Source organism: Nothobranchius furzeri, chromosome 1 (genome assembly GCF_043380555.1).
Source record: "Nothobranchius furzeri strain GRZ-AD chromosome 1, NfurGRZ-RIMD1, whole genome shotgun sequence".
Lineage (NCBI taxonomy): Eukaryota > Metazoa > Chordata > Actinopteri > Cyprinodontiformes > Nothobranchiidae > Nothobranchius > Nothobranchius furzeri.
In genome coordinates, this window is record NC_091741.1 from 29,813,622 (window position 1) to 29,839,525 (window position 25,904).

Genomic DNA, 25,904 nt, shown 5'->3' on the forward strand with positions numbered 1-25,904 from the left:
CCATTGTTGTGCCATTCATCCATGACCTTCACCTCATGTTGCAGCATGATAATGCACGGCTCCATATTGCAAGGATCTGGGCACAATTCCTGGGCGCTGAAAACATCCCAGTTCTTGCATGGCCAGCATACTCACCAAACATGTCACCCATTGATGTGTTGCCCTGCGTAGGCAAATGGTGGCCACACCAAATACTGACTGGTTTTCTGCCCCATCAACCCCCATAAAGCAATTCTGCGCACATGTCAGGGTGTCCTTTTATTGTGGGCAGCCTAAGGCACACCTGTAGATTATTCATGTTGCCTAATCAGCCCTTGATATGCAACACCTGTGAGGTGGGATGGTTGGTAAAAGAAAAGTGCTCACCAACACACATGTAGACAAATTTCAGATCAATATTTGAGAGTCATGGATTTTTGTGTATGTAATTTTTCAGATGTTTGAGTTCAGCTCATGAAAAATGGGAGCAAAAACAAAAGTGTTGCATTTATATATATTTTTCAGTGTATTTGCTTATATATAGATTCAAAGGAAGAGTTATGGAAAGAAACTTAAAGAAAATGCAGACATTAGACTTTAAAAATTTATGTTTTTTTATTCAATGTTTGTATTGTTCGTGTTCCTTACAGCAGTTATAACTGATACGTTGCAGTTTTCACACAATGTGGTTCAGTCTTGGGGAAAAATGACTCCTGGTTTACAACACCAGCACAAACACTAAAGACGGACATCTACCTATAGTTTGAAGTCTGAGCATGGGACTACTCGCTGTTAAGTGACAGCTAATACTGCCTACACACACACACACATTGAATAAAGTTTTCTGTATCACATCAAATCTAGCTTTATTAGAGCTGGTACTATTTAAAGAGCAAGTCACCCCCAAATCAACGTATTTTCCTGATAAACTATATAAACGCGTGTCTAATCGTGCTGCAGACACGTGTAGTCAATAGTTTTGCACTTTAGTGCATTTTAGTTAAAATTTAATTTTCCTGCCGTTGTCAGGTAAAAACTCTGCACTGCATTTGAATTTAAATCTGCCACTGCTATTGGCTAAGAGCTACCCTAGAACGTTAGCTGGTACCATATGATGTCACAATGTCGTTGTGAGCCTGTTTGTGTGTGCATTTGTTAGCGGCTCCGCCCTCTCGGTCTGCCAGGCATTTGTAGCATTTTTCAAACAGGAAGTGGGAGTTGAGTAAGAATCTGGTAGGGGGTGACTTGCTCTTTAATCGCTGTTGGTATAGTTAGTAAAGTGACATGAGTTGTGAAATATGATGGTAAAACAGGTTTCACGGTAGCAATAGCATTAGCAGAAGTTTAAATGTTTCACTTTGATCGTTGTGCATTTAAGGGCCTGTTAGGTTGAGGCCGGCAGGTAGTAACATAACAAGTTGTATGAAGATGTGCGTTTGTTTGGAAGGATGTGTAACTTTGTTTAGTTAACAACAGCCGAAGAACACATCCTGTTGATGCCACATGCATTGGAGCCCCTGTACAGGTAGTAGTAGCCCTGTGGAAGGAAGGAACTAACTGTAAAATAATGCTCATAAACAATGTTTCTTCTACTGTGTTTGTTCTCACCTCCTCTCCATAATCCTCCCCCCAGCTGTTTTTGATGGCCCAGAATGGAGTTCCATTTCCTGAAAACACAAAAACACCCACAGTCCTTAGACGCATTCTTCTTTCATCTAACCAATAGCTCAGGCAGTTTTCAAGTTGAGGAAAGAGTTGGTCTTGATCCCACTTAGCATCAGTTTGTTGATGAACTCCATGTCTCCAAATTGGGCGTGTTCGATGACTATCTTCATGCTCGACTCCATTTCTTTATCAAAGTTTCACAAAACTTCACTTTAAAATATCTGAGCTATCACCTTAAACCCAACAGAATGTGTCGTTTCTGTCCTTTGATGGACCAGAGGTGGATCAACACTCACGTTCGCCGTATCCCACCAGCAGCACGGCGTGGTCAATCATCCAGGGGTTGCAGAAGACCTTCCATGGGTGACTCACGCCCTTTTTATAGAACTGAACACAGAAACAAGGTCGTCTAAAGGGAGCATTTTATATCTTTTTAAGCAAGTTATATTAGGTCAAAGGGTCATTTCAGGTTTTTTGATTAGTGTTTCTAAAAGTGGTGGTTTAACTCTAATGAGATGACATCTAGCCCGCATGCAGTAATTTTCCTTATTGTTAGATCACAATCAGGACATTTTCAAGCTGCTTGTAGAAGCAAATGATTCATGCAATCAAAATCTGGCAGAAAATGAATGATTTATTTGCGTTTGGAGTGTTTTTAGAGGTGGAAGAAACCCACACTGCAGCACAATAAGATGCAAAAAGTTAGCTTTGCATCAAATTTCCCCTTTAAATAAAAATATCTGTTTAACAGGTTATTATCTGTTTATGTCGGTACTGTAATGACTACAAATCCAGAATGTGGTGATAGACAGACAGATGAACCACGAAGAATTAAATGAACATCACAGAATATAAAAGCAAAATGATCCAAACCATGCGCCACTTTACTTTAGTACCTTGTTGTGACTTTAGAGAACAAAAAGGTCTGCTCACAAAAGTGGTTATAAAATATGTATACGTTCTTTTCTTGTTCTTCAGTCCTGCTCAAATCTATAAAACTTCAGTCATTTTGAGAATTTTCACTTTTCAAAATCTAGTTTGATTACTCTATGCCATTGCTGTGACTTATGGGGGAAAAAACACAAACACAAAACAATGTGTTTTAAGAAAAACCTGTTTACCTCCAGCCAGGCGCATAAACGTAATGATTGTTTTTGTTTTCTACACTCTGAAGTCCAGTAAGAGAGCGAAACAGCTTTATTTACTTGTCAGAGGTTAGGTTGACCTGATGACTTCCACACAAACAGCAGAAGATCTAAAGAAACGTGTAGCGTTTCTCGCCTGGGCCACTAATGGAGAGAAATCACGAACCTGGCGGCTATAGTTCTGAACGAAACCCTAATATCACAGAATGCATGATTATTTATTGCAGATTTTACAGGATCAAAAACTGCGGTTTGAATGGAAGTCGATGGGACGCTTTTGTCCTCGATAGTCACAAGAGGATAGTGTTTTTTTATTTAATTGTTTTCATTTTTTGCCTTGGACGTTTTCAAAATTCCAAATTGGATTTCACACAAAAACTATTGATGCTAAATTTGTATTTTTGTGTATTTCATAAGATTCTTAACGTTTCGTAACATAACCAAGACTGATGTGTAATAAATACTCCAGGCAGAACATGCATTTTTAAAAATAACTCTTGTTTTGTGTTTTTTATAAATTGCAGCAATGCCATTGAGTAATCAAACTGGAATTTGAAGGGTTAAAATCCTCAAAATAATTAAAGTTTTTATGAGTTTGAGTTTCTCTCTCTCTCTATATATATATATATGTAGAGAGAGAGAGAGAGATGTATACATATCTATATACCTATATATATATATATATATATATAGGTATCGATATAGAGATATATAGTTTTATAGATATGTATACATATATATATATATAAAACTATATATCTCTATATCGATACCTATATATATATATATATATATATATATATAGGTATATAGATATGTATACATCTCTCTCTCTCTCTCTCTCTCTCTCTATATATATATATATATATATATATATATATATATATATATATATATATAGGTATCGATATAGAGATATATAGCTTTATAGGTATATAGATATGTATACATCTCTCTCTCTCTCTCTCTCTCTCTCTCTCTCTCTCTCTCTCTCTCTCTCTCTCTCTCTCTCTCTCTCTCTCTCTCTCTCTCTCTCTCTCTCTCTCTCTCTCTCTCTCTCTCTCTCTCTCTCTCTCTATATATATATATATATATATATATATATATATATATATATATAGGTATCGATATAGAGATATATAGTTTTATAGATATGTATACATCTCTCTTTCTCTCTCTCTCTCTCTCTCTCTCTCTCTATATATATATATATATAGGTATCGATATAGAGATATATAGTTTTATAGATATGTATACATCTCTCTCTCTCTCTCTCTCTCTCTATATATATATATATATATATATATATATATATATAGATGTATACATATCTATAAAACTATATATCTCTATATCGATACCTATATATATATATATATATATATATATATATATATATATATAGGTATATAGATATGTATACATCTCTCTCTCTCTCTCTCTCTCTCTCTCTCTATATATATATATATATATATATATATCGATACCTATATATATATATATATATATATATATATATATATATATATAGGTATCGATATATATATATATATATATAGGTATCGATATATATATATATAGGTATCGATATAGAGATATATAGCTTTATAGGTATATAGATATGTATACATCTCTCTTTCTCTCTCTCTCTCTCTCTCTCTCTCTCTCTCTCTGTATATATATATATATATATATATATATATATATATATATATATATATATATATATATAGGTATCGATATAGAGATATATAGTTTTATAGATATATAGATATGTATACATCTCTCTCTCTCTCTATAGATAGATAGATAGATAGATAGATAGATAGATAGATAGATAGATAGATGGATAGATAGATATGAATGTATACATTTTTATAGCCACTTGTACAAGCAGACGTTTTTGTCCTCAAAGGTGACAAGAGGGTTCCATCGTGTTCTCTTGGTCTTTTTTCAAAATTCCAAATTGAATTTCTAAATTTGTCAAGAGAGGTTTTGAGACAACATTTTGTACCATATGCACAAACAATGCAAAAATGGCACCCAAACAAAATGGGAAAAATCGCCCATATGGACAAAAGTGTCCCAAATGATATCTGAGGGTTAAGTCTGTCGTGGCAGATGGCTGCTCATACTGAGCCAGGTTCTGCTGGTCCTGTTAAAGGAGAGTTTTTCCTCTCCACTGTTGCAACATGCTTGCATAACAAACTGAGAAGCAGGTTCAACTTTGTAAAGTGCCTTGAGATGTCTCTTGTTGTGAATTGTTGCTATATAAAGAAATGGAATTGATTTGGATTTAAGCGTGAACACACAGAAAACGAAACCTCTCACCTGCATTGCAAAGGCATTCAGAGCCACGGAGACTGGTCCATTTTCAGCCAACCAGGCAGCAATCTCTGAAAACAGGAAGAAGAAAAAAACCACGTATAAAACCTTCCCAGTTAAATAACTGAGTGAATGATAAGAAGCTGGATTTGGTCTTCACCCTTCTCATCCTTGGACAGTTCCACTGAGCTGTTGATGTAGGCAGCCACCTTCTTATCGGTGAAACCACAGCTCTGCTTGTGTCCTGTGTAGGAGTAGTCGGTTTCTGTCTCCAGTCCACCTTAAACACAAAGAGGACAAAGAACGGGTAAAAAAAAAGATTCTTCAAGTTCAAACATCAAATACTTTTACTCTAAAACAGATAAACACCAGCCTGATTAAATGTCTCAGAGTGAGAAATCCTCTTTTTTATGAATCAGGTTGTTTTTTACCCAGCTTTTCAATAGCTTCGTAAGCATTTGATGGCAGCCCGCCCCTGCAGGCCTGGTCCAGTCCATCGCAGTCAACCAGCTCTGTGGAGAAAATAGGGATGAGTCTACTGACCCTCCGCATGGATCTGGAGCAGCAAACTTATTAGCAGCATGTTTTTGTTGAACTGAGCAGAAGAGTGTTACCTTGTTCAGAGAGGGACAGTAAAGCTCCGTTTTTCAGGAACCATTGACCCTCGATGTTTCCTGTGACGGAGAACGCCCAACAAGATCCACACATCCCCTAAAAGCACATCGTGAAAGCTCAACTGTTATCATTTAATTCCAACACGACACCACAGCCTTACAAAGAAACCATTTTGTTTTTATTACTTGGTTTTTAACAGGACTGACAGCGCCGTGATCCCGCCAATCCCAGCTGTCAGGGGCGGGGCCTTTAGCTGGTAGAGCAGCTTTCATTGGTCGGTGGAGACTCCACTGACTCAGGAGTGGGTTCAGGTATGTGGAGCGGAACTCCTCCTCTGGATCAGCACAGACAGATGTTGAACTTTAGTGTCACATGATGAGTTTTGTTTAAAGGGGAAGATGAACTTCCTCATCAGAGGCAGAGGAGTGCGTACCGGTCAGGTCGCTGAACTTGGTGACCCCGTACTCAGCAGATCCCTGGTCCAACGCCTGGAGCTTCTCAGCCACTTTCAGGTTCTCGTGGAAGATGCGTAGACGACGGTCGGCCTCTGCCATTACACCAGAAGAACAAAGTCGTTTTAGAATAACAGGATCGGTTTATATTTTGATTTCATCGTAAAATAAGAATCAAGATGGACGGGGAAACACTCAGATTAGGAAGACCAGTCAGTGTTATGTCGCACTGAAAATCAGCAATCGTGGACTCACTCAGCAGAGCACACCTCGGTTAGCAGAAGCTAACCGTTAGCATTAGCAACTCTCCAACACAACAAGCTTCTTCAGGCTTGTCTTATTTGTGGAGAAAAACATAAATGATGCGAAGCAAACAGAGTGAGTGGCAGAGCCGTGTTTCTTTTAGCCAATCAGAGACGAGATATCAGAAAATCAGGAAATAAGATTCCATATCCTGCCGTTTTCTGCTTCTTCTGTTTTTAATTCCTGAAACAGGAGCGCCAGAGCTTTTCCCCCCACAGACATCAACTCCCAGGGCATTCGTTTGTACCAGAGACCACTGCGAATGTGTTGAAAAACGAGTGAACTTGGTCTTTAAAGCGGATCCTTAGCTAGATGTTCATCTACAGCAGGTTAACTCTTCCTGGCTGCAACAGCTAAGTCACGTAAACAGCGGGATGTAGCACAGCGATTATACAAAACAAAAACAACACCTCACCTTCCTGACTGCTGTACACCTTCTTGTATTTGACCATGAACTCCTTAAACTGGCCCAATAGCTCCAGAGGCTGCCGAAAGATAAACATGTTGACAAAACAGAACTAATCGTGTCGTTTACAGATTTGTTTTCAGTCTGAAACCAAACCATTCTCACCTGCACCGGCTGAGTGACGGCTGAAGTCTCCACCTGGTTGGTCTCTCTTACCTCAGGATCAGCTGACAACAGACACATTAAAGAGATCTTTCAGGTGCTTTGATGTGTGTTTTCTGTGCAACAACTTCTGCAGCAGTTCACTGCAAACAGCTCATGAACCTTCACTCAAGGGTTACTTCAGAATACACAGTTATTTATATGGAATTATGTGGTTATTAACATGTAATATTTCAGCAGCAGCTAAAAGGACCCAGCTGCCATCTAAATTATTAATTATAATATAATTATAAATAGCTAATACTGAGTGTTTTGAATAATGTTTATAAGTAAATACATTTTAATGATCTTATTATTTAATTGAACTAACTTATTAGAATGTTCCTGCTACACCTGACCCCAGGATACAACAGGTCTTCATTTAGCTGCTGGTGGCGTTTTTTATGCATAAATGCCCAATTTCAATAAGAAAGGTTTTATAAAATCACTTTAGGTTATTGTTTTTAATCATTATGTCTGAAAAATGTAAAAAAAGGATGAACATTTTTATTGTGACAAGTGGAAAATGAAAACTGATCCATGAGGTCTAAATGATTCAATGACCTTATATAAATTTTAAGTCCCATCTGTCGTCTCAAACTGGCAAAATTTGTTCTCCGCATTTGGCCCATCACGGGGAGGGGGGGGGGGGGGCTGCAGACATGTCACGGCAACTATTTGGTGGTTTAACCCTATGGAACTAAGATTGGGACACTATTACAAGTAACTTGTACCACGTTTTGTACTTGTAACATGTTTTGTATGTGTAACTTGTATTTTGTGGCATGTAATTCTTGTTTAGGAAGACGTAGCTTTCGTTTTGTAACATGCGACGTTTGGTACATAACATGAAACTTTCATTTTGTAACTTGCAGAAAAAAAATCTATGTTCGAGTTTCAAATCACAACTCTCAAAACACAGATCTCAGTCAACAAAAATCCAGTCTACGCGTACAAAACGTTCTGTCCCAATTCTAGCTTCCTTCTCAAAGAACCAATGACAGGCTTTGTCTCATCAGCCAATCGTGTGTCTTGGATATGAGGTCCTGCTCTAATTAAAAATGTAAGTTCTTTATTTACAGCAGTTTAATATGTGTAAAATGATTGCCACCTACTGGTGAAGTGAGAGAATGTAAGAAGTGTGGTTGTGAGGAGTGCAACAGCCAGTGGCGTGTCCAGATCTTTTCAAATGGGGTGGCCCAGGTTAGGCACAACTTTGTGCATGGGTGGCACCAATGGTTATGCTTTTTTCCCCCCTTTACCCCAAGTCTTTTGTGGACAATGAAAAGCCTATTTAAAGGGAATTCTGTGTGGTGGCACCTGGGGGTGGCCAATCAGATTCCAAGGGTGGCATTTGCTACCCCAGGCCACTCCCTGGCCACGCCCCTGGCAACAGCTCTCTGCCCTCTGGCCACGATTGGACAGGAATCCAAGACACATGATTGTTTTGAGCGTTGGGATTTGAAACTTGTAAACTGATTTTTTTTCAGCAAGTTAGAAAACAAAAGATTTGTGTTACGTACCGAAGGTTACATGTTACAAAACGAGAATTGCGTGTTGCAAAACAAAAGTTTTGTGTTCCAGAACATGAATTACAGGCTACAAAATGAAAGTTACAGTTACAAATCATGTTACACGTTACAAAAATTGGTACAAGTTGTATGTAACATTGTCCCTATCCTAACTCCATATAACCCCTCAATCCAACCCCTTCATGCTGAGTGTTAAGCAGGAAGGCACTGGGCCCCATTTTTAAAGCCTTTGGTATGACCCGACCGTGGATTTGAACCCACGATCTCCCAGTCTCAGGGAGGACACCCATACCACTAGGCCTCAAGCTGGTCAGAAGCGCCTTTCACCTGATTTCTTTTTTCTCAGATTGGTACAACTTATCAACCACATCAGTAAACACCAAAGAAACGTAACACAAAGTTCAGCTTGAACAAACTGGCTGTCTGGTCTGATCAGAGTCCATCAGAAGAAATAAAATGGACTTTTTGATTTTATTCGCACCAGTAGGGATGTATCATGTGGTGCCAGTACGGAAACTGTGAAACTATGAGTCAAGGAGAATTATGGCCTTAAGTTATTTTGGGAAAACAGCAGAGCAGGGAAATGGTTTCGGGTTGAAGGACTACTCTGATCGATCTGGGTGACTGACCTTTAGGCTGGCACTTCTGTTTCAGGAGGGTTGTAGTGTTCTGCCAGGGAATGTCCCACACTTCAAACACACACACCTCAGTCTAAAATATGAAAAAGCATCCAAAGAAAGATCAGAAGAGGAATATCACACAAGCAGAATCACAAGTTCAACAATAGAGGGAAAAGTTAAAGGTAAGCACACAGAGGACATGTAAAAACAGACTAAATGAGTTCAGTTGCAGGTTTTCAGTTTGCAGTGATAACTGAAGGCTAAACAGAAAAATGATTTGCTGTTGTTGGATGAGAGAGGGCATGAGGCTCAGACACACTCCATGTCACAAGACCAGATGACTAGTCCAATTTCTACTGAACACACTCCGTCTGCACCAATAATAAACGAGGCATTCTTTACTGGAGACTTTATATGTGCTGTAACCACCCCAAACACTCACGCTGCTTCAGTTAGAGCCCCCACACACATCCTACCTTCAGTTTGTGAGGCTCAGGATAGAAGTCACACGTCCGCAGCATGGTGGACTTCTTACACTGAGTGTTGCTCAGCTCCACGGTGAGAGTGTAACGGAGTCCCTTAACCAACTGGAGAACAGGTCAAACACACAGGAAATGACAGAATTTAGGAATGCAGCAGAACTAATAAGGGAGACTGTTTTAGAAAGTTTAATAAAAAGAAAAAATTAAGGAAAATATATTCAGTCATGCTCAGAGTTTATCAGCGCACATGTCAGTCTGGTCAAAACTGGTCTGGATCTGTTCTGCTTAAAAAAATGTTACCTTAAATCTTAGTTTCCACCAAAATGAACATAGGGCTTAAAATTGTGATTTCCACAAATCTGTCGAAATAACTAATTAAAAGACTTCTGATGTGTTTTCCCCCCAAAGATTTTCTAGAGGTGATCATTAATACATGCATGTTTATTAGCAGTAGCAGGGGTTTGAACCTGCCACACATGCTCTTAATGGTCATTATTTATCTTCCTTGTCCTGAAAAATTATTGTATTTTAATCGATTTCATTTGGAATTTAAAGCGCTGTACTAAAATTTCAAATACTTTCACAAAAAAGTGAATAAGCGGTTTTACTCATAGATCTGCGCTGGTTGATGGCTGTTTTGAGCCATCAAGTCAGGTTAGAAGCAGCCATTCCACTTCCGGTCAGGTCATAAGCGTGCATCTTTTTATAAGCTTTAAGAAAAATGAAATTAATTTTAGAACATTAATTAACTGTTGATGAGAAACGGTGAGGAGTAATAGGTCCTATTTACATAGATAGGTAAATATAGCGCTTGTAACATGTATGCCTTTATTTTGATATTTCCGGTTTAAGCTTAGCTAAACCTTTGCTAATTACTTGACGCAGATCATTTAAAAACGAGCTGATTCTTACAGTGAAATACGTGCTTTTACATTTATTTGTGTAAGACCATATAAAATATAAATAAACGCAAAAAATACTAAAATATTTACCTGTTTATTGGCGGAGATCAGCCGGCTGACCCTGCGGAGGTGTATAGCGTTGGAGCCATGGTTGTACCGCTCCTCAGCGAAAAGCAGGGCCTTTTTTAATCCCAGGTCGGACTCTTGCAGCCGGATAGGAGTGCCGGGGGGCCCGAACAGAGGCCAGTCTAGGTCTTCACCTAACCCGATCACCGAGCTCAGTACAGAGGCCAACACTAGCCAGGGGATTAGCGGAGAGCAGCGCATCCTGACCCGCATGATGTTTTCTCTTGTGCTGTCAAAAAGAAAAGGGTCCGACGTTCAGTCGGGACTCAGTTTAAAGCGTCTTATTTGTTTTCGTGGAAACAAAATCGTTATTAGTTTAACAGCAGCGGTTACACAAGATGTACGTTTGTTGTCAAACAAACTGGGCTGGATTAGAGGAGGAGTTTAGTGGGAGGGGCTTGTTAGACACGGCTTCCAAGTCTCATCCTCTTCCGGTCACCTCATGGGTCCCTTAAAAACAGAAAAAAAAACTATTTTGCAAACCAGAACAGAATGGTTATTGTAGCGCTAAGTTCGCATTTTCTTTACAGAACCCAAAACAGCTGTTCTGCTGGTGGCAGGATGACAGTCTGCACTCTGCACTTAGCAGGGAAGACGGTTTGCTATTAAATGAAATAGCCAATCGTAAGAGAGCCCTGTTAGCCAATCAGAGGCGAGAAAGGCGGGATCTTCCTTGGACATCCTATGATTCCAAATCACGCTCCCAGCAACGAAGAAGAAAATGAACGCAAATGAACTGGGCTGTAAAAACTATTTTCCGCTTTGCCTTACGCCATGAATCAAACATTTTATTATCATTATACTTCAATCATATGCTACATAAATAAACATAACTGAAATCAAAAGTACTGATGTGTGCTTTGACAGTGTCTGTGAGGTAATTTAAGATTGATTAGCTTGTACAAAAATACATATTTTACAGTACAATACAATAAACTGTAAGTTATTATAATATAATAATTTAATAAGTTATTTTAAGGGAGCAGAAATTATGGAGGAAATCATACTATATGCCATAAAGTGAATTTTAGATTGGATTTAAATGTTTCTGATAATATTGTTTCACTGTCTAAAGTAATCAAATTTTAACACTAGAGAGAGACCATAGACTGTACATATACGAGAGACAAACTAAATGTTTCGGCCCTTATTTTGAAAGCAATAGTGATGACTAGATGCATCTGGCGTTTGGCATTGTTCAACTCAGCCATTAATCACAGAAAAGAGAGGAAAAATAGACGCAGACTGTGATTACTGCTAACATGCTCAAAATGAACGTTTCTCTATATTAGTTAAGAACGTTTCAAGAAATGGCGCTTTTATACTAGAAGGTGCAAACCGGAAGTGTATTTGCACCACAGGAAGAAACATCTGTTGATAACCGTTATGCTAACCTTTTAGGATAGCTTTCATATGCTGCGTGTTATATTTCACAGTTAGTCGAGTCTGTTGGCTAAACAATAACACAAATTAGCTGCTAGTTTACCCCGCGCATGACCAGCGTACTGCCGTAAACGTTATGACTGGTCTGCTTTTTAAAATCAGGCTGTACTCTTAGCATTAGCTTTTACCAAAGTCCGACAGGCAGACATGGAGACGCGGGGGATTGAGGACATGTTTGACTTTCGTCGGTAAGTCAGCCAACAATGGTGGACAAGCGAACGGCTGGCTGCATTGTTGGCGCTGTTACTGATTCTCTTAACTTTAAATTGCTAATGTATTTATGTATGTATATTTTTTGGCTAATTCAATTCAAAAATACTTTATTAATCCCAGAGGGAAATTGATTGATGTAGTTGCTCAGAATAATAATAATCAAGTGATCAAAGAGTTGTTGTATATTACAATGGCTGTTGGCTGTTGGCAGGAAGGATCTCCAGTAGCGGTATACGTTTAGAACATATAACACAACTGTTCTCGAAACAGGAGCTAATTAGGCTGCTGGTGGTAGAGGTTAACGAAACGTGTTGCTAGAAACACGTAGACCTCATTTCACTACACTCAAATGAGATGTGTAATGTTAAGTGCCTATTAAAAGTAATTTTTTATTTTCTCAAACACTCGCATCGGCGCTGTAGTTAGTGTAATTAATAAGTCCCTTTGTTAAGTAAAAAATGCAGTGAAGTATGGTCGCTTAGCTGAATGTGGGTAAAGTTAGCCCCTTAGTGCCTGTTAAATCATTACTGTCAGACAAGTTCATGCCAGTAGTGACAAGTATGGTAAAGTATTGAAAGTGAAAGTTAAAAATATCTCTAACACTGGGTGGTTTCTCATGAGCATTGATTAAAGAGCAAGTCACCCCCAAATGAACTTTTTTTCTGGTAGACTATATAAATGCGTGTCTAATCGTGCTGCAGACACGTAAATAGTTTTTCACTTTAGTGCATTTTAGTTAAAATTTTAATTTTCTGCCTAAAACTGTCAGTGTTGTGCCGTTGTCAGGTAAAAACTCTGCACTGCATTTGAATTTAAATCTGCCATCGATATTGGCTAAGTGGTACCTTAGAATGTTAGCTGGTACCATATGATGTCACAATGTCGTTGTGAGCCTGTGTGTGTATTTGTTAGCGGCTCCACGCTCTCGGTCTGCGAGGCAACAGCATTTGTTGCATTTTTCAAACAGGAAGAGGGAGCGGAGTAATTCTCTGGTAGGGGGTGACTTGCTCTTTAAGTGGGATTGTAAACATTTAAAAGATTTGTAAAGGACGCACAAACATGTTTTTGTTTCTGTAGACGCAGTACAGACTAGCCAACACTGTAAAACATTTTAAACCCTTCTACTTTGTTTCTGTCACGCATTTCAGTTTCGTTATTTTTTCTATCAAACACTGCATTAAAATTCTAGTGCTCTCACCGGCTCACTTCCTTAGTTCCACCTTGCTAGGGCTGGGTTCAACCCCTTTGCCTCCAGAACTGCCTAAATTCTGTGTGCCATTAAATAAACGAGTTGTTGGAACATTCCTCAGAGGTTCTGGTCCGTATTGACATGATGACATCATCATGATGATGATCTCCAGTTCCACCACATCCCAACAGTACTCATTTAGGCTGTGGTGTTTAAACCAGGCCCAGGTGGGATTAATGTAGTTTTCACACCTGGGTTGGCCCTGTCAAGAAGGTCCCGGCTGTTGACTGCAGGGACTAGTATTGGGCAGAGGTGGACATCCAAGGGTACTTGGCCCAGTCTGGTCTTGGTAGCATCAGCCCAGTCACAATCGGCCTTGTTGAGAATGTAGAAATCTCTGAGCACACGGGAGGGGCAAAAGACATGTGGAGAAGTCTGTGGTGTCCCTTCATAAGTAAACAAAGGTGGCCGTGAGCAGTGTTGCTTTTGGAGACTCTGATGTTGCTTCCTGATCTCTCTAGCCATTTTTGCAAAACAATGCCGAATTTTTAAAATGCACGTGAACGCGTTAGTCGGGCTGAAGGTGAGCTGGTTCTTATCGAGCTGAAGAACCCAGATGATGCAGTAGCAATCAGATTACATTCTGCATGTAAATGGTTCAGCCGAAATAAACCGGTAGAACGCTCGCGATTCGGAAGTGACAAGATCGCGAAAGCGGAAGTTCTGACAAGACCATCATTACAAAGCAGCACCTGTAACACCATGAAACAGGACAGTACGTACCAAATAAGCTGTGCTGCAGCGTTATTGTTGTGCATTCCTTCAGCCATTGTGCACATCCTGTTTCAATTCCATCTGCTTCACTCCCGCCAGCCTCTGTTTACTACTTGTGTTGCTATAAGCTAACCGGAAAAATGCTGACATGAAAAGTGGCATGTCGCCACCTACTGTACCAGAGTGGAACCAACTTTATTTGAGAGGCCGTTTTTGTAATGCGCATGTAAACTAGGATAAAGACTCCCAGCGTATTAAAATAAGATCGATCTGGATCGACTTAGATGTCAGTCAGTGTGCATTTAAGTGTGCTGACTGAGACTGCGAGTGATTGTGCTCTTCAAAGAAGTCTGTCCTCGCACTGGAGCAGCAGCTCTTAGCTGCAGTCAGAAAAATGCTTACTCCCCAGCATTTGGTGTGATAAGGAGCCCACCAATCGGAGGCTCCCTGTAAACATAGGCACGAATTTCAGCCAGCCAGTCAGTCAGCAGTGGGTGTGTTGGGTCAGTTCAGTCCAAAGCATACCGCCAGGCAAGGAGGTCTGAAAAAATGGCCAGCTGAGCACGGGAAACCCAGATGTGAACACAGTACAACCTACCAGGGCGGATCGATGTCATTCCAGGTGTAAACCTGCCATAAGGGATCCAAAGTGGGACAAGAGTGCCACACACATACCATTACATCCCCACCACCATGCTTAAGCATTGATAAAAGGCAGGATGGGTCTATGCTATTATGTTGGTGACACCAGATTCTGACCAAACTAACTGAAAGTTGCAGCTGAAATCCAGAATCATCAGACCAGGAAAGGTTTTTCCAGTATCTTCTGGTCCAGTTCTGGAGATCCTGTGGGAATTCTAGCCTCTGTTTCCTGTTCTTAGCTGACAGGAGAGACACCTGGTGTGGTCTTCTGTTGCTAGAGTCCATCTGCTTCAAGGTTCTACATGTTGATGCTTGAGAGCTTGGTTTGAGTTAGAGGTCAACCAGTACCAGTTTTTCTATTTCAATAAGTAGAAGAGATGGTCAGCCGATGGCCGATATTTACTGCCGATTTCCTAACATTTTCTACATTGTTTTCATGCAAACATGTTACTAATAACATCAGTTGATGCACAACATTTCTGAAACTGCATCAGTTTGTTAACTCTGGATTTAACTAACTGTTAAATCTTGACTTTGTGCACCGCTCAGTAGGGTTGCAAGGATTAACCGGTTTGACTATTAACCATGGTGTGAAACGCTGCGGTCAACAACCACCAGGACTGCTCTTTCCACCTAGGAAGTGCTTCAAGCAGTAATTATTAGAAAAGTCCAGTTAACGATGGTTCATGTTGTGCTGTTCTACGTTTCCCCCATGTCTGTCTACACCAAGATGGTACAGCAAGCCATTTTAATATTTAATCAACATCTCCTCTCTAATTCCTGTTCTACATAGCAATAATATAATTAATCCTTGACCAGATAAAATTCTTACTGTTGAGATTGAAAAGATTTGAACAAGTAGAAATTACATTTAAGTAATAAGTAATATTCATAATAACAACTGCGCTAGTACTAATTTAGCATCTTAATTCATGATGATGTCTCCGTCCTTCAGTGCTAACCCTGACCAGTTGTCAACAGTTAAACCTTTTTGTCTTTTTACAGAAACTCAAAACAAGGCTAATATAATTAAAGGTGTGGAACACTTAAAAAACATTTTAATGATTATTTCTGATAATCCGTCACTCTTGAGTTTTTCATGAAGCTGAACTTGAAGACAGTCTCCTACACCTATCTCCTGCATTAGCTTCTAATAGAAAATAGAAGGTGAAATTCTAGGATTCGAAAATCCAGACAGATCTACGTCACACTGTCACTTAACATTCATGGACTCACCCAAACTGATGCATGACAGAGAAGGCTGTTGTTGTTTTAGCATCCAGGAAACAGCAGAGAACGTCTCGACTAGTTGAAGCTAACCGTTAGCATTAGCAACTCCACCACACAGCAGAACTCCTCCAGGCTTGTGGCACTTGTGGAGATAAAACATCAACGTTGCAAACCAGTAGTAGAGTGAATTTTCTAAGCAAAGTCTCTGCAAAGGAACAATAGATATTTCAGGGATTCAAAGCCTTTATAGAATGTAATCATGTCTTAATCAGTAATTCATAGAGTGTGTGATTTATCTATGTTAATACAGATGTGAAATCAATTCATGTAAAATAATCGTGAAACCGTGATTTCTCAGACTATAGTCGTACCAACGAAATTCATAATCATTGCAACCCCACCGCTCAGTGTTAAAGTTCATTTAGAGCGTTTAATATGCAGATGTTATTAGTGAGCATAAACATAAATGTCAAATCTATAACAGCAGCGGGCTGCCCGAGGATGTGCCTGACTTTAAATCAGCTTTACTAGGGATAAACATCAGCCGATGTAAAAAAACGGGAAACAAAACAGTCATTTCCTGACTGTTTTCATCTAACATCAACAAAACAATTTATTCACACAGCTGCTGTTTGCTGGAGATTTTCTTTTATTTATTTATTTTTTTCCAAATCAATCTTTGTAAATGCTACAGATGGTTGTGGGTTCAAATCCCAGTAGCTCACCACCCTCTGTAACCCTCCGACCAGCCTGCCTGATACCAACAACCTTAGTCCCTTGAATTTCCTTTCTCCTTCATTCTGATACCCGGTCTGAACTGCTGCCGTATGATCGGCTGACGAGCTGTTTGTATTAAACTGAACATATGTACCTAATAACGTGGCTAGTGAGTGTGTGAAGTGTCATATGAAGCAGACTGGTGTTTACAGCTTGAGTTTGTTCTGTGCACAGGTTTCCCAAAGATCCGGTGCTTCTCCTGCTGTTGCTGATTTACTTCCCAGTTGGCATTTGTTTGATGCTAATACGGATTTTTATTGGTGTTCACATCTTCCTGGTCAGCTGTGCCCTTCCTGAAAGTTTTGTTCGAAGGTAGGCATCTATTAGTACATGTTACTGTAGCCGGGGTAGCGATTGCTGCATCATTAACCATATGCTGATTAAAAATGACCAACTTAGTTATAGAAATTGGAGATATTAAATAGGTGTTTCTTTGTTTGTCTGTAGGTTTATTGTGAGAGTTATGTGCTCGGTCCTGGGCATGCACGTGAGACAGAGAAACCCTCGCTCCAGAGACAAAAATACCAAGCTGTACATATGCAATCATGTGTCCGAGTTCGATCACAACATCATCAACCTTCTGACCTCCTGCAGTACCGTGAGTGCTTCACGTTCATCCTCTACCTTTTAGTCTGTAGATACTGTCCTGCACATTTTCAACGTTCGTTGAAGAGCTGTGAGTAATTACTGACTCGTGATTCATGGACACAAACACGCTCAGCGGTAGAGAGCCATTAAAATAAGCCGTTTTCAGACTAAAATAGAGATTTTTTTGTGATTGCTTGTGTTTTAAAGAGTGCCTGACTTTTTCTGACGGTGTTTTGCTATGTGGCAGTAAATATTTTCTCTGTAGCTCCACCTTCAGTCTTGAAAACAGGTTTATTCTAGTATAAACCACACCCAACAGTCTGGTGGCACTGCTGCAGACGCAGTTGCAGCACAGCTGTTTGCTTTATCCTGATCCTGTGGATGAACCGACCTTCGTGAAGAAAAACCCGGAAACTAGAGCAAGGGGCTGGTAATCCTGGTCCTTGAGGGCCGCTATCCAGCAGGTTTAAGTTGTTTACCTGCTCCAACACACCTGATTCCTGGATGAATCACCTGTTCAGGAGCTCATCAGGCTCTGCAGCAGCCTGTTAATCACCAGCAGATATTCAAACCAGGTGTGTTTAAGCAGAGAAACAACTAAAACCTGCTGGATGGCGTGCGGCCCCTCGAGTGAGGCCGGCATTTAAAGTTTAACCAGCTTCAACATTACCCACTGGGGCAGGGGTCGGCAACCTTTTCCCATCAAAGAGCCATTGTTACCCGTTTCCGGCAGCAAGGAAAACACGGAGCCGCAGAGCCGTGGAACTCGGGCCCACCTTAAGACAGCTGAGAGCTGCTCCTCTGTTCTAAATGACTTGGACATGTCTTTAGAACCACAAGTAGAACCGCTAAAAGCCTTTCTTCTAAAGGAAGATGTTTTCATGTCTGACTTTACAAATACAGGCCATTTACTAGGGATGAGTATTGGTGAAATTCTGGCGATACGATACTTATCACGATACAGGGGAGACGATACGATATATCACCATATATTGCGATACATTCAGTCGGACAATTATAGCGATTTTTTTTAAGACTAAAATTATTGTAGGAAAATTCAATAAATGGTCCAAACTGATACTTAACATGATTAACATGAGGTATCTGAACCGTAATAGAGGGATTTACATTTCAGTGGTGGAAACCAACTCCATTGCACCCTACTGCTGACTAGCGGACGGCATTTGATTTGCACCAAAAGAAAAGAAAATACACAAATGTTTGCACGTAAATTCTTCCAAAAAAATCGATACACAGCTTTTGAACATCAATATAATATCGCAGGAAAAAATATCGCGATATATTGCTATGTCGATATTTTCTTACATTCCTACCATTTACCATTAAATATTCTGGTATTGGGCTGCATCAGCTGTGTTGACTCAAAGCACATGAACAGTCTCACACACACACATGGCTTTAGTATCATACACAAATACTTCTTTTTGTTAATTTATTCCTCTATTAAATATTTATAGTATTGTAATGAACGTTTCGATCTGTCCTGTGTCACTAACACATCTGTGCAGCTGTTGAACCCCAATAAGGTAAAACACAAATGTATCATGCCTGTGTCAAAAGGTGATTGGTGGCAGAACGTGGAGACTTTTTTGGAGTAAGAACATGTGAGCAGTGATGCATGAAAGTATTTCTAGTCTCACCTGCCAGGATGATGGTGATGTGGCTTTAAGTTTTTAATTTGTTGCTGTTGTAGATGGAAGAAACAGCATGGTCTCTGTCTCTTCAGTCTTTTAATGACGTCTGCTGCATTTGTCTCGTTTCGTTAGTGTGAGTGAATTTAGTGTTTTTCTGCCCATCAGCCCCAGTTAGAAGGCTCCACAGGCTTTGTGTGTTGGGCCAGAGGTTTCATGGAAATCCACTCGGCTTCTAGCCAGGAAGCAGTGGAAGAGACTCTTCAGAGGTACTGCTCTACCGACGGCACCCCTCCTCTGCTCCTGTTTCCTGAGGAGGACACCACGAACGGCCGAGCCGGTCTGCTCAAGTTCAGGTTGGTTTGGGTCTCGAAGGGAAAAAGTTAGCCATGCTTGTTTTGTTCCTACAGTCTAAAAAGCAACAGTTGGATGTAATAAATGCGGGTTTTCCTTTCCTCACAGCTCCTGGCCGTTCTCCCTGACTGGATCTATCCAACCTGTGGCCTTACGAGTGACCAGACCGCTGCTTTCTTTGGTAACAACATTTAAACTGGTCTTATGAATAAAATGGACAGTGAGGTTCCTCTAATACAGTGGCTTTATTATGTGCTGTTGTTCCACAGAGCACGCTGGGGTCTAGTTGGCTGACAGAACTCGCATGGACATTTTTTGCTCCATGGACAGCGTACCATGTAAGGTAGTAAATAATTTGTCTTTTTTTCTTTCATTCATTGCCTTTTAGTTTATTTTTTATTACATTCAGTTAGAAATTTACCTTTTTTTTGCATAAGTTTTTTTTTTTTTTTTTGTAAAATGTAGAAACAAAAAAACACGTAAAATCAAAGTTCATCTACTTTATTCAACAATAATAACGACCAGGCTGTGGCTCTAAATGGTGGTAACACTAAGTGAGAATTTTAGGCTGTAAGCTCTCGGTTCTCCGGGAGTTCTTCACTCGGCTTCTTGTTTTTATTCCAGCTGGCTTCCTCCCGTTTCCAGACAGGAGGGTGAGTCGACGCAGGAGTTCGCCAACAAAGTCCAGGAGGTGACATCTGCCACTTGGTTGTGTTCATATGTTTAAAAACATCTAAATGGAAATTGTAATCCGAGCTGAGTGACTAGCATTTGGATTTAATCTTTAGAGCAAGGCCAGGTTTATGACACCAATAAAACACATTTTTTCTGCCTGTTCTGTGTAAGTTTAAGTCTCTAATGTCTCTTCTTCTTCAGCTTCTTGCAGCTGAACTTGGTCTCATTTCCACCAAGATCACAAAAGCCGACAAAGTCGAACACATCAAAAGGAAAAGACACACAGTCCCACCAACGGCTACTAGTGAGTAAATCTAACTGGACGCGTTTGACGTTCCACCTGTTGCATTTGGGTTGGAAAGGACGTCAGCTGTTGTGTTCTGTAAACACAGGCATCAGACCCAGTCCTATTGGCCTTGGCTTCATGGCCCAGAGTTTGGGCACAGATGACCATCGGATTGCTAAAATGGCCCAGCAGGTGAAGGACGTGCTGCCACATGTCCCATTGAGTGTCATCACAAAGGACTTGGGTAGGACAGCGTTTTTGTTAAGCGTGTCCATAAGCAGCCCCGATGTTAAATAAGGCACAAATGCATTCTTTTACAGCTCTAAAGTTTTATTTATTTATGAAAGCTAGACCAGTGCTTTAGGAGAGCTGTACACAAACACAAACCTGCAGACTTTCAGGCCAACTTCTTTTGTTCTTAATCAGCTTTTGGAGAAAATTTGTACCAAAACTACTAATTACTGCCTTAGACAAGCATGACATCCTGGCTTCTAGTTCCAGTCAGGTAAAGGTCAGTAAGGGTCCTTCCACTGAAACGGCCTTTCTCCGAGTCTCCGATGACGTTCTTAAGCTTGGTTTATGCTTGTCGCATTCACTTTCCGCTTGGTGATGCGGCTCGCGGATGGAACGCGCTTCACAACTCGCAGCGTTTATGGTTCATGCGGCTCGTCTCTGCGGTGAGTCAATATTCTCCCAAACTGTAGGGGGCAGCATGGAGCTCTACGGCATGCATCCAACACTACACCATAGTAGAAGTAGAAATTACTGTTTACAACACGGCATTCCAGCATTTTTAACAGCGTCCTCGTCTTTTCCGACAGTGCGAGCTATTTCTCTCCAAGAATTATTAACAACATGTTGATCACGGTGATCTCTGAGAGCTGAATCATACAAATGTCTGTATTTACCAACCTCTGCCATACTAGTTCTTGCCAGTCCGCCATGTTTTTCCGTGTCCGACCGTCCACGTGGTTAGGAAATTTCCTAGGTGCGCGGTGCGGAAAGTTTGGGCCGTGCGGAGGCGCGGTGGAGGGGCGTGGTTGTTAAAATGATGCAATTTTGCCGCGCGGACATAGCTTTATGCTAGGTGATTCTGGGATTTGTACGCAGCAGCTCTGAGTTGAGAACGCTCACTCTGCCACAGTTCTGCACAGACGCTGTAACAAAGATTGTAACAGTGATGTCTCACTTTGATTTGTTTTCAAAACCCAAATCATTTGAACCTTTTTAGCATGAATTTACTTTTATTATGTAAACTCATCTTAATCTAACTTTTTCCCCATCATGAACTTAATAATCCTTGTTGATCTAGAGGCTTCGTTCTCAGGGAGAACGTCATTCAGCTGCTGTTTGAGACACGTGACACTTTTGCCTATTACCAACCTAAATTTAAGTATTGGTCATTAAGCACTGATAATGTTTAAAGCCCAAGCATGCATGATGGGAGATGTTTGATGTTGGCATCCTAAAACGATTTAGCTTATTTATTTATTTGCTGTTGTTGTTTTGGGGGACCCTGCATGTATCGGGTATCAAGAGTCAGACTATCACAGGGTATCCGCGGGTCCTTAAAAAGTCTTAAATTAGCTTTTCCAAATTTAAGGCCTTAAAAATCCTTAAAAATGACAAATAATCCTTAAATACAGTTTCCAAAGGTCTTAAATTACCAAAGACCCAATAAACAAGATTATTTTGTTTCTATGAAATCTTGTGAATTTCTAGTTAGTGTTCAGCATTTTTTGTGTACGATGTTGGCGTAAGCGGTTGGTTGTGAAAGGGGACTAGTTTTAGCTGGTTAAGCTAGTGGGAGCTTGCGCCATGGGGAAGTGCAAGTTTAATGGTAACTGGATGGCTAATCCCACGTTTGCGATGTGGTTAGCACCGGTTCCAGGCAATAGCTAGAAATTATAGCTTAAATTTAATTTCAAAAGTAGCTTAAATTTGGTCAAAGTGGCCTCAAAAAAGGTCTTAAAAAGTCTTAAATTTGGCTCCCTTAACCCTGCAGATACCCTTTATCAGTATGTTGGTAAAAAAAAAAAAAAAAAAGCCAATGGAGTATCCTTAATTATCATGAAAGAAAAACATTCAAGAACTTGAGTTTATAAAACAAACATTATTGAATGTTTCTGATGAAAATTAACATTCAGGAGTGGTTACGTTTGTACAATCTGAGGGGGCGTGCACCATAAGTTCTGTGGGTACTTGTTTTTACTCCAGAATGTTGTTAAATGTAGTAAAAAGTACCCAGGAATTATAGCTCACACTACTGTTCTGGTCTCATATGAATGCAGGCATGTGTAATATAACATTATCTAAACCACAGTCACTCTAGGAGCTGATGCATCATGGGACATGAAGTGCATCACATGCAGGTTGCTCCCGTTTGCACACCAGTGGTCTTTGTTCACTTTAGTTTTCCAAGTGTTTTAATTTTCTATCCCTTCATATTTGTATAGTTTGAGTGAATTCCTAAAAAGTATTATTACATATGGAGAGGGTGGTGGTGCGCATGCGGATCCTCTGTCGGTATATGTCAGACCACTGGTTTAAGCTAACCGCATTAGCAACTCCACCACACAGCAGAACTCCTCCAGGCTGTAGAGATACAACACCCTTGTTGCAAGTCAATGATAGAGTCATGTTGCTGTTGTCCAATCAGAGGAGAGATGTCCAAATATCAGGAAAAACGACTCTTAACACCTGCCGTCTGAAGCTCAGCTGTGACATGGGTAACTTTTAGGTCTGAGATTGACTTACAAGGTATTCATTCCTACTAGAGATCTCTGCATATGTGTTGATAAAATGTGTGAACCACTCCTTTAAACATAAATGTGCTTTAAAAGCAGAACATCCACAAACGATGTAGTTGTCAGGTTTTCTAGTGACCTCTTATGGATTTCCAATTAGAAAATGATGTGCAGTTACTGTTTTCCATCAGCAGGAGTCAGGCCTGGACCGTTAATTGGAAACCTGTCTTAGACTTTGTGTGATGCGTTAATGTCCTGAACTAAAGGGTAGAAGTAAAGTAAAAATGAAAAGAGGAGTAATTCTTTTTAGCTGTGCATTTTCCATTTGTGTAAAATTCTTTTAGAATATTCCTGCTTGATTCTTTCGTACACCTGACGTCGTTTTGTTCTTTGTTCAGCAAAGACCAGCTGTGTTGACACCACCATAACAAACCTGCTGGAGAACAAGGATGAAGCTACCGGGACGTCCAACACTGGCTCCTTCTCTTCTTACTCTCCTGCAGCTATAAAGGTCTGAGGATTTTACTGTCACTGGTGATCGTGGTGTTTAGACCTAACAGTGAATGTTTCATGCTGAACATTATTTAATAAAAGTGTTTTCTGTCTTATTATTAAAGCCAGCGGCCAAAAGCTTTGGAAAATCACCGTATGACAGACATTTGTCTCTCCAACAGCGAAAGGAAGCCCTGTATAATTTTGCACGAAGGTGAGGAAATTATTAGTAAAATGATTGTTTTTTTTCTCTCTCTCTTTGTTACGCAACATTCTGAAAGGGGGTTTGTAGTCTGTGGTGGCTATACGCAGTTTTTAAATGAAAATGAACATTTTTAATACAAAGTTTTATTTCTCAAAGCTTAACTGAATAATTTCCCAGGATTTCATCTGTTGCTAAACTCATATTCGACTCACAGTTAAAGCTCCACCAGTTAGTAGTGTTTGTAAACAGTTGCAGCAGTGTGCACCAGTCTGCAGCAGTTTGCATCGATTTGCACCAGTATGCACCAGTGTGCAATGCACCAGTATCCATCAGTTTGCACCAGTATGCACCAGTATCCATCAGTTTGCACCAGTATTCATCAGTGTGCACCAGTATTCATCAGTGTGCACCAGTATGCATCAGTGTGCACCAGTGTGCATCAGTTTGCACCGGTATGCACCAGTATGCACCAGTGTGCACCAGTATGCACCAGTGTGCACCAGTATGCATCAGTGTGCACCAGTGTGCATCAGTTTGCACCGGTATGCACCAGTTTGAACCAGTGTGCACCAGTATGCACCAGTATGCACCAGTGTGCACCAGTATGCAGCCCCCCCTCAGCGTACCGTAGCAGGGCGACAGCAACCATGAACACAACAACAACGCCCACGGATCATGGTGGTATTGAGGTTTTGAAGATATTGACTTATTTTTAGGTTAAAGGTAACTTTGCTGAAGTTGTGTAGGTTTGCTACTGGAAGGAAACTATTGTTAATAATAGGCTTATTGAAATCTTGGGTCTAAGAAAGGATTTATCACTTTTTAATGTTTTTAAGGAGTTTTTAATCTCCTATCTTTATTTGTTTCACATCCATATTAACGCCATGAGCCTCGAGGCTGATGAAAGTGGCTCCGTGACACTTTGAATCTGGCTCATGGGGACTTGACTCAGAACTGCCTTGTTCTTTGGCATTTCTGCACAGCTATCTGTGGATCTACCTGAATATCATGTCCCGCCACGTAAAGAACCGGACTTAACCGGGTTCAAACCTAGAAATGTATGAAATTAATCAGCTGTTATTTGTTGGTCTTGCTGCCCCCTAGTGGTCAAATTGTACAAATATATAACAAGAATAACTGAGCTCCAAGTCAGGGGAGATTCAGTCATTTTTCAGGAGTTTACTATAGCCTTAGACAATTTTAACACATCCAGTTCAGATTTTAGGATGTGTTCACATTTACTGTAAAGGCAGAAGGCCAAATTCTATAAACTCATTCATAACTGTGGAATCTCGTCTCTCTTCCAGACGTTACACAGAGAAGCACGGTCTGGAGCAGGATGCTGATCACTGAGCAAACGTTTGGTCAAGCCGTTACGCAAAGCTGATCAGGAAGAAGCATATTAAACATGTCTCAGTCTGCCATGAATGGGTTTTTTATTCTATCAACTGGTTCTGTTGAAAAAGCAGATTTAGTTATTTTGCAAATGTTAGCAACAAGTATTCAGAACATGTGCACATTCATGGAATGTTGGTTATGCATGTGTTTAGTTTTTAATTCTGACCGACGCATAATTTTGATAAGTTTGTACAACAACCCACTGACTGTAAATCATCTATTTATTTTTATAATGTCCAGAGTTGTTGATGAAAATAAATTTCAGCTTGACCTTGCTTTGAAGAATTCATTTCTAGCATATGTGAATATTTAAAATGCATGTCATCAAAGAATAAAACAAAGTTTATAGATCCATAAATCCAGTTTTATGCAGGATTGAGAACATGTGGATGCTTTTTATCTCCAAGTTGTCCTCATAGATGTAAAATGTGCTTATTTCTAGTGTTTGTTTGTCAAAGCTGTCACATAAGGGAGAGTAACAGTAAG

At 40.1% G+C, this 25,904-nt stretch overlaps 2 protein-coding genes across 3 annotated transcripts; one reads left to right on the plus strand and one right to left on the minus strand.

Moving 5' to 3' along the window:
• Window positions 1-1,268: 1,268 nt before the first annotated feature.
• Window positions 1,269-11,113, minus strand: ctsf (cathepsin F). Its single transcript, XM_015952896.3, has 14 exons — window positions 10,718-11,113; window positions 9,720-9,830; window positions 9,253-9,334; window positions 7,056-7,117; window positions 6,900-6,969; window positions 6,163-6,276; window positions 5,915-6,063; window positions 5,729-5,825; window positions 5,546-5,626; window positions 5,275-5,394; window positions 5,121-5,185; window positions 1,941-2,031; window positions 1,588-1,646; window positions 1,269-1,516 (listed from the first exon to the last, which is right to left on the minus strand). Exons 1-14 carry the CDS (start codon window positions 10,964-10,966, stop codon window positions 1,442-1,444), a joined length of 1,425 nt encoding a protein of 474 aa, XP_015808382.3. The 5' UTR covers window positions 10,967-11,113; the 3' UTR covers window positions 1,269-1,441.
• Window positions 9,329-25,693, plus strand: aup1 (AUP1 lipid droplet regulating VLDL assembly factor). Of its 2 annotated transcripts, none has more exons than XM_054737974.2 (12): window positions 9,329-9,425; window positions 17,196-17,333; window positions 17,469-17,619; window positions 19,430-19,617; window positions 19,724-19,796; window positions 19,885-19,958; window positions 20,240-20,306; window positions 20,492-20,594; window positions 20,683-20,820; window positions 23,722-23,834; window positions 23,941-24,029; window positions 25,328-25,693. In XM_054737974.2, the coding sequence occupies exons 2-12, from the start codon at window positions 17,260-17,262 to the stop codon at window positions 25,371-25,373; spliced, it is 1,116 nt and encodes a 371-aa protein (XP_054593949.2). In that variant the 5' UTR covers window positions 9,329-9,425; window positions 17,196-17,259; the 3' UTR covers window positions 25,374-25,693. The 2 variants fall into 2 exon arrangements, with proteins under 2 accessions (XP_054593949.2, XP_015808499.3); XM_015953013.3 differs by lacking the exon at window positions 9,329-9,425 and adding an exon at window positions 12,114-12,384.
• The last annotated feature ends 211 nt before the right edge of the window (window positions 25,694-25,904 follow it).

Bases quoted from the DNA above. Each gene is read 5' to 3' on its own strand.
- ctsf (XM_015952896.3), bottom strand. From the start codon at position 10,966: ATGCGGGTCAGGATGCGCTGCTCTCCGCTAATCCCCTGGCTAGTGTTG. The intron at 9,335-9,719 runs GTAGGATGTGTG...TTCATATTTTAG, and splicing joins CTGAGCCTCACAAACTGAAG to ACTGAGGTGTGTGTGTTTGA. The intron at 5,826-5,914 runs GTAATAAAAACA...ATGTGCTTTTAG, and splicing joins TCAGTCCTGTTAAAAACCAA to GGGATGTGTGGATCTTGTTG.
- aup1 (XM_015953013.3), top strand. From the start codon at position 12,344: ATGGAGACGCGGGGGATTGAGGACATGTTTGACTTTCGTCG. The intron at 17,620-19,429 runs GTGAGTGCTTCA...TCTGCCCATCAG, and splicing joins TTCTGACCTCCTGCAGTACC to CCCCAGTTAGAAGGCTCCAC. The intron at 20,307-20,491 runs GTGACATCTGCC...CTTCTTCTTCAG, and splicing joins TCGCCAACAAAGTCCAGGAG to CTTCTTGCAGCTGAACTTGG.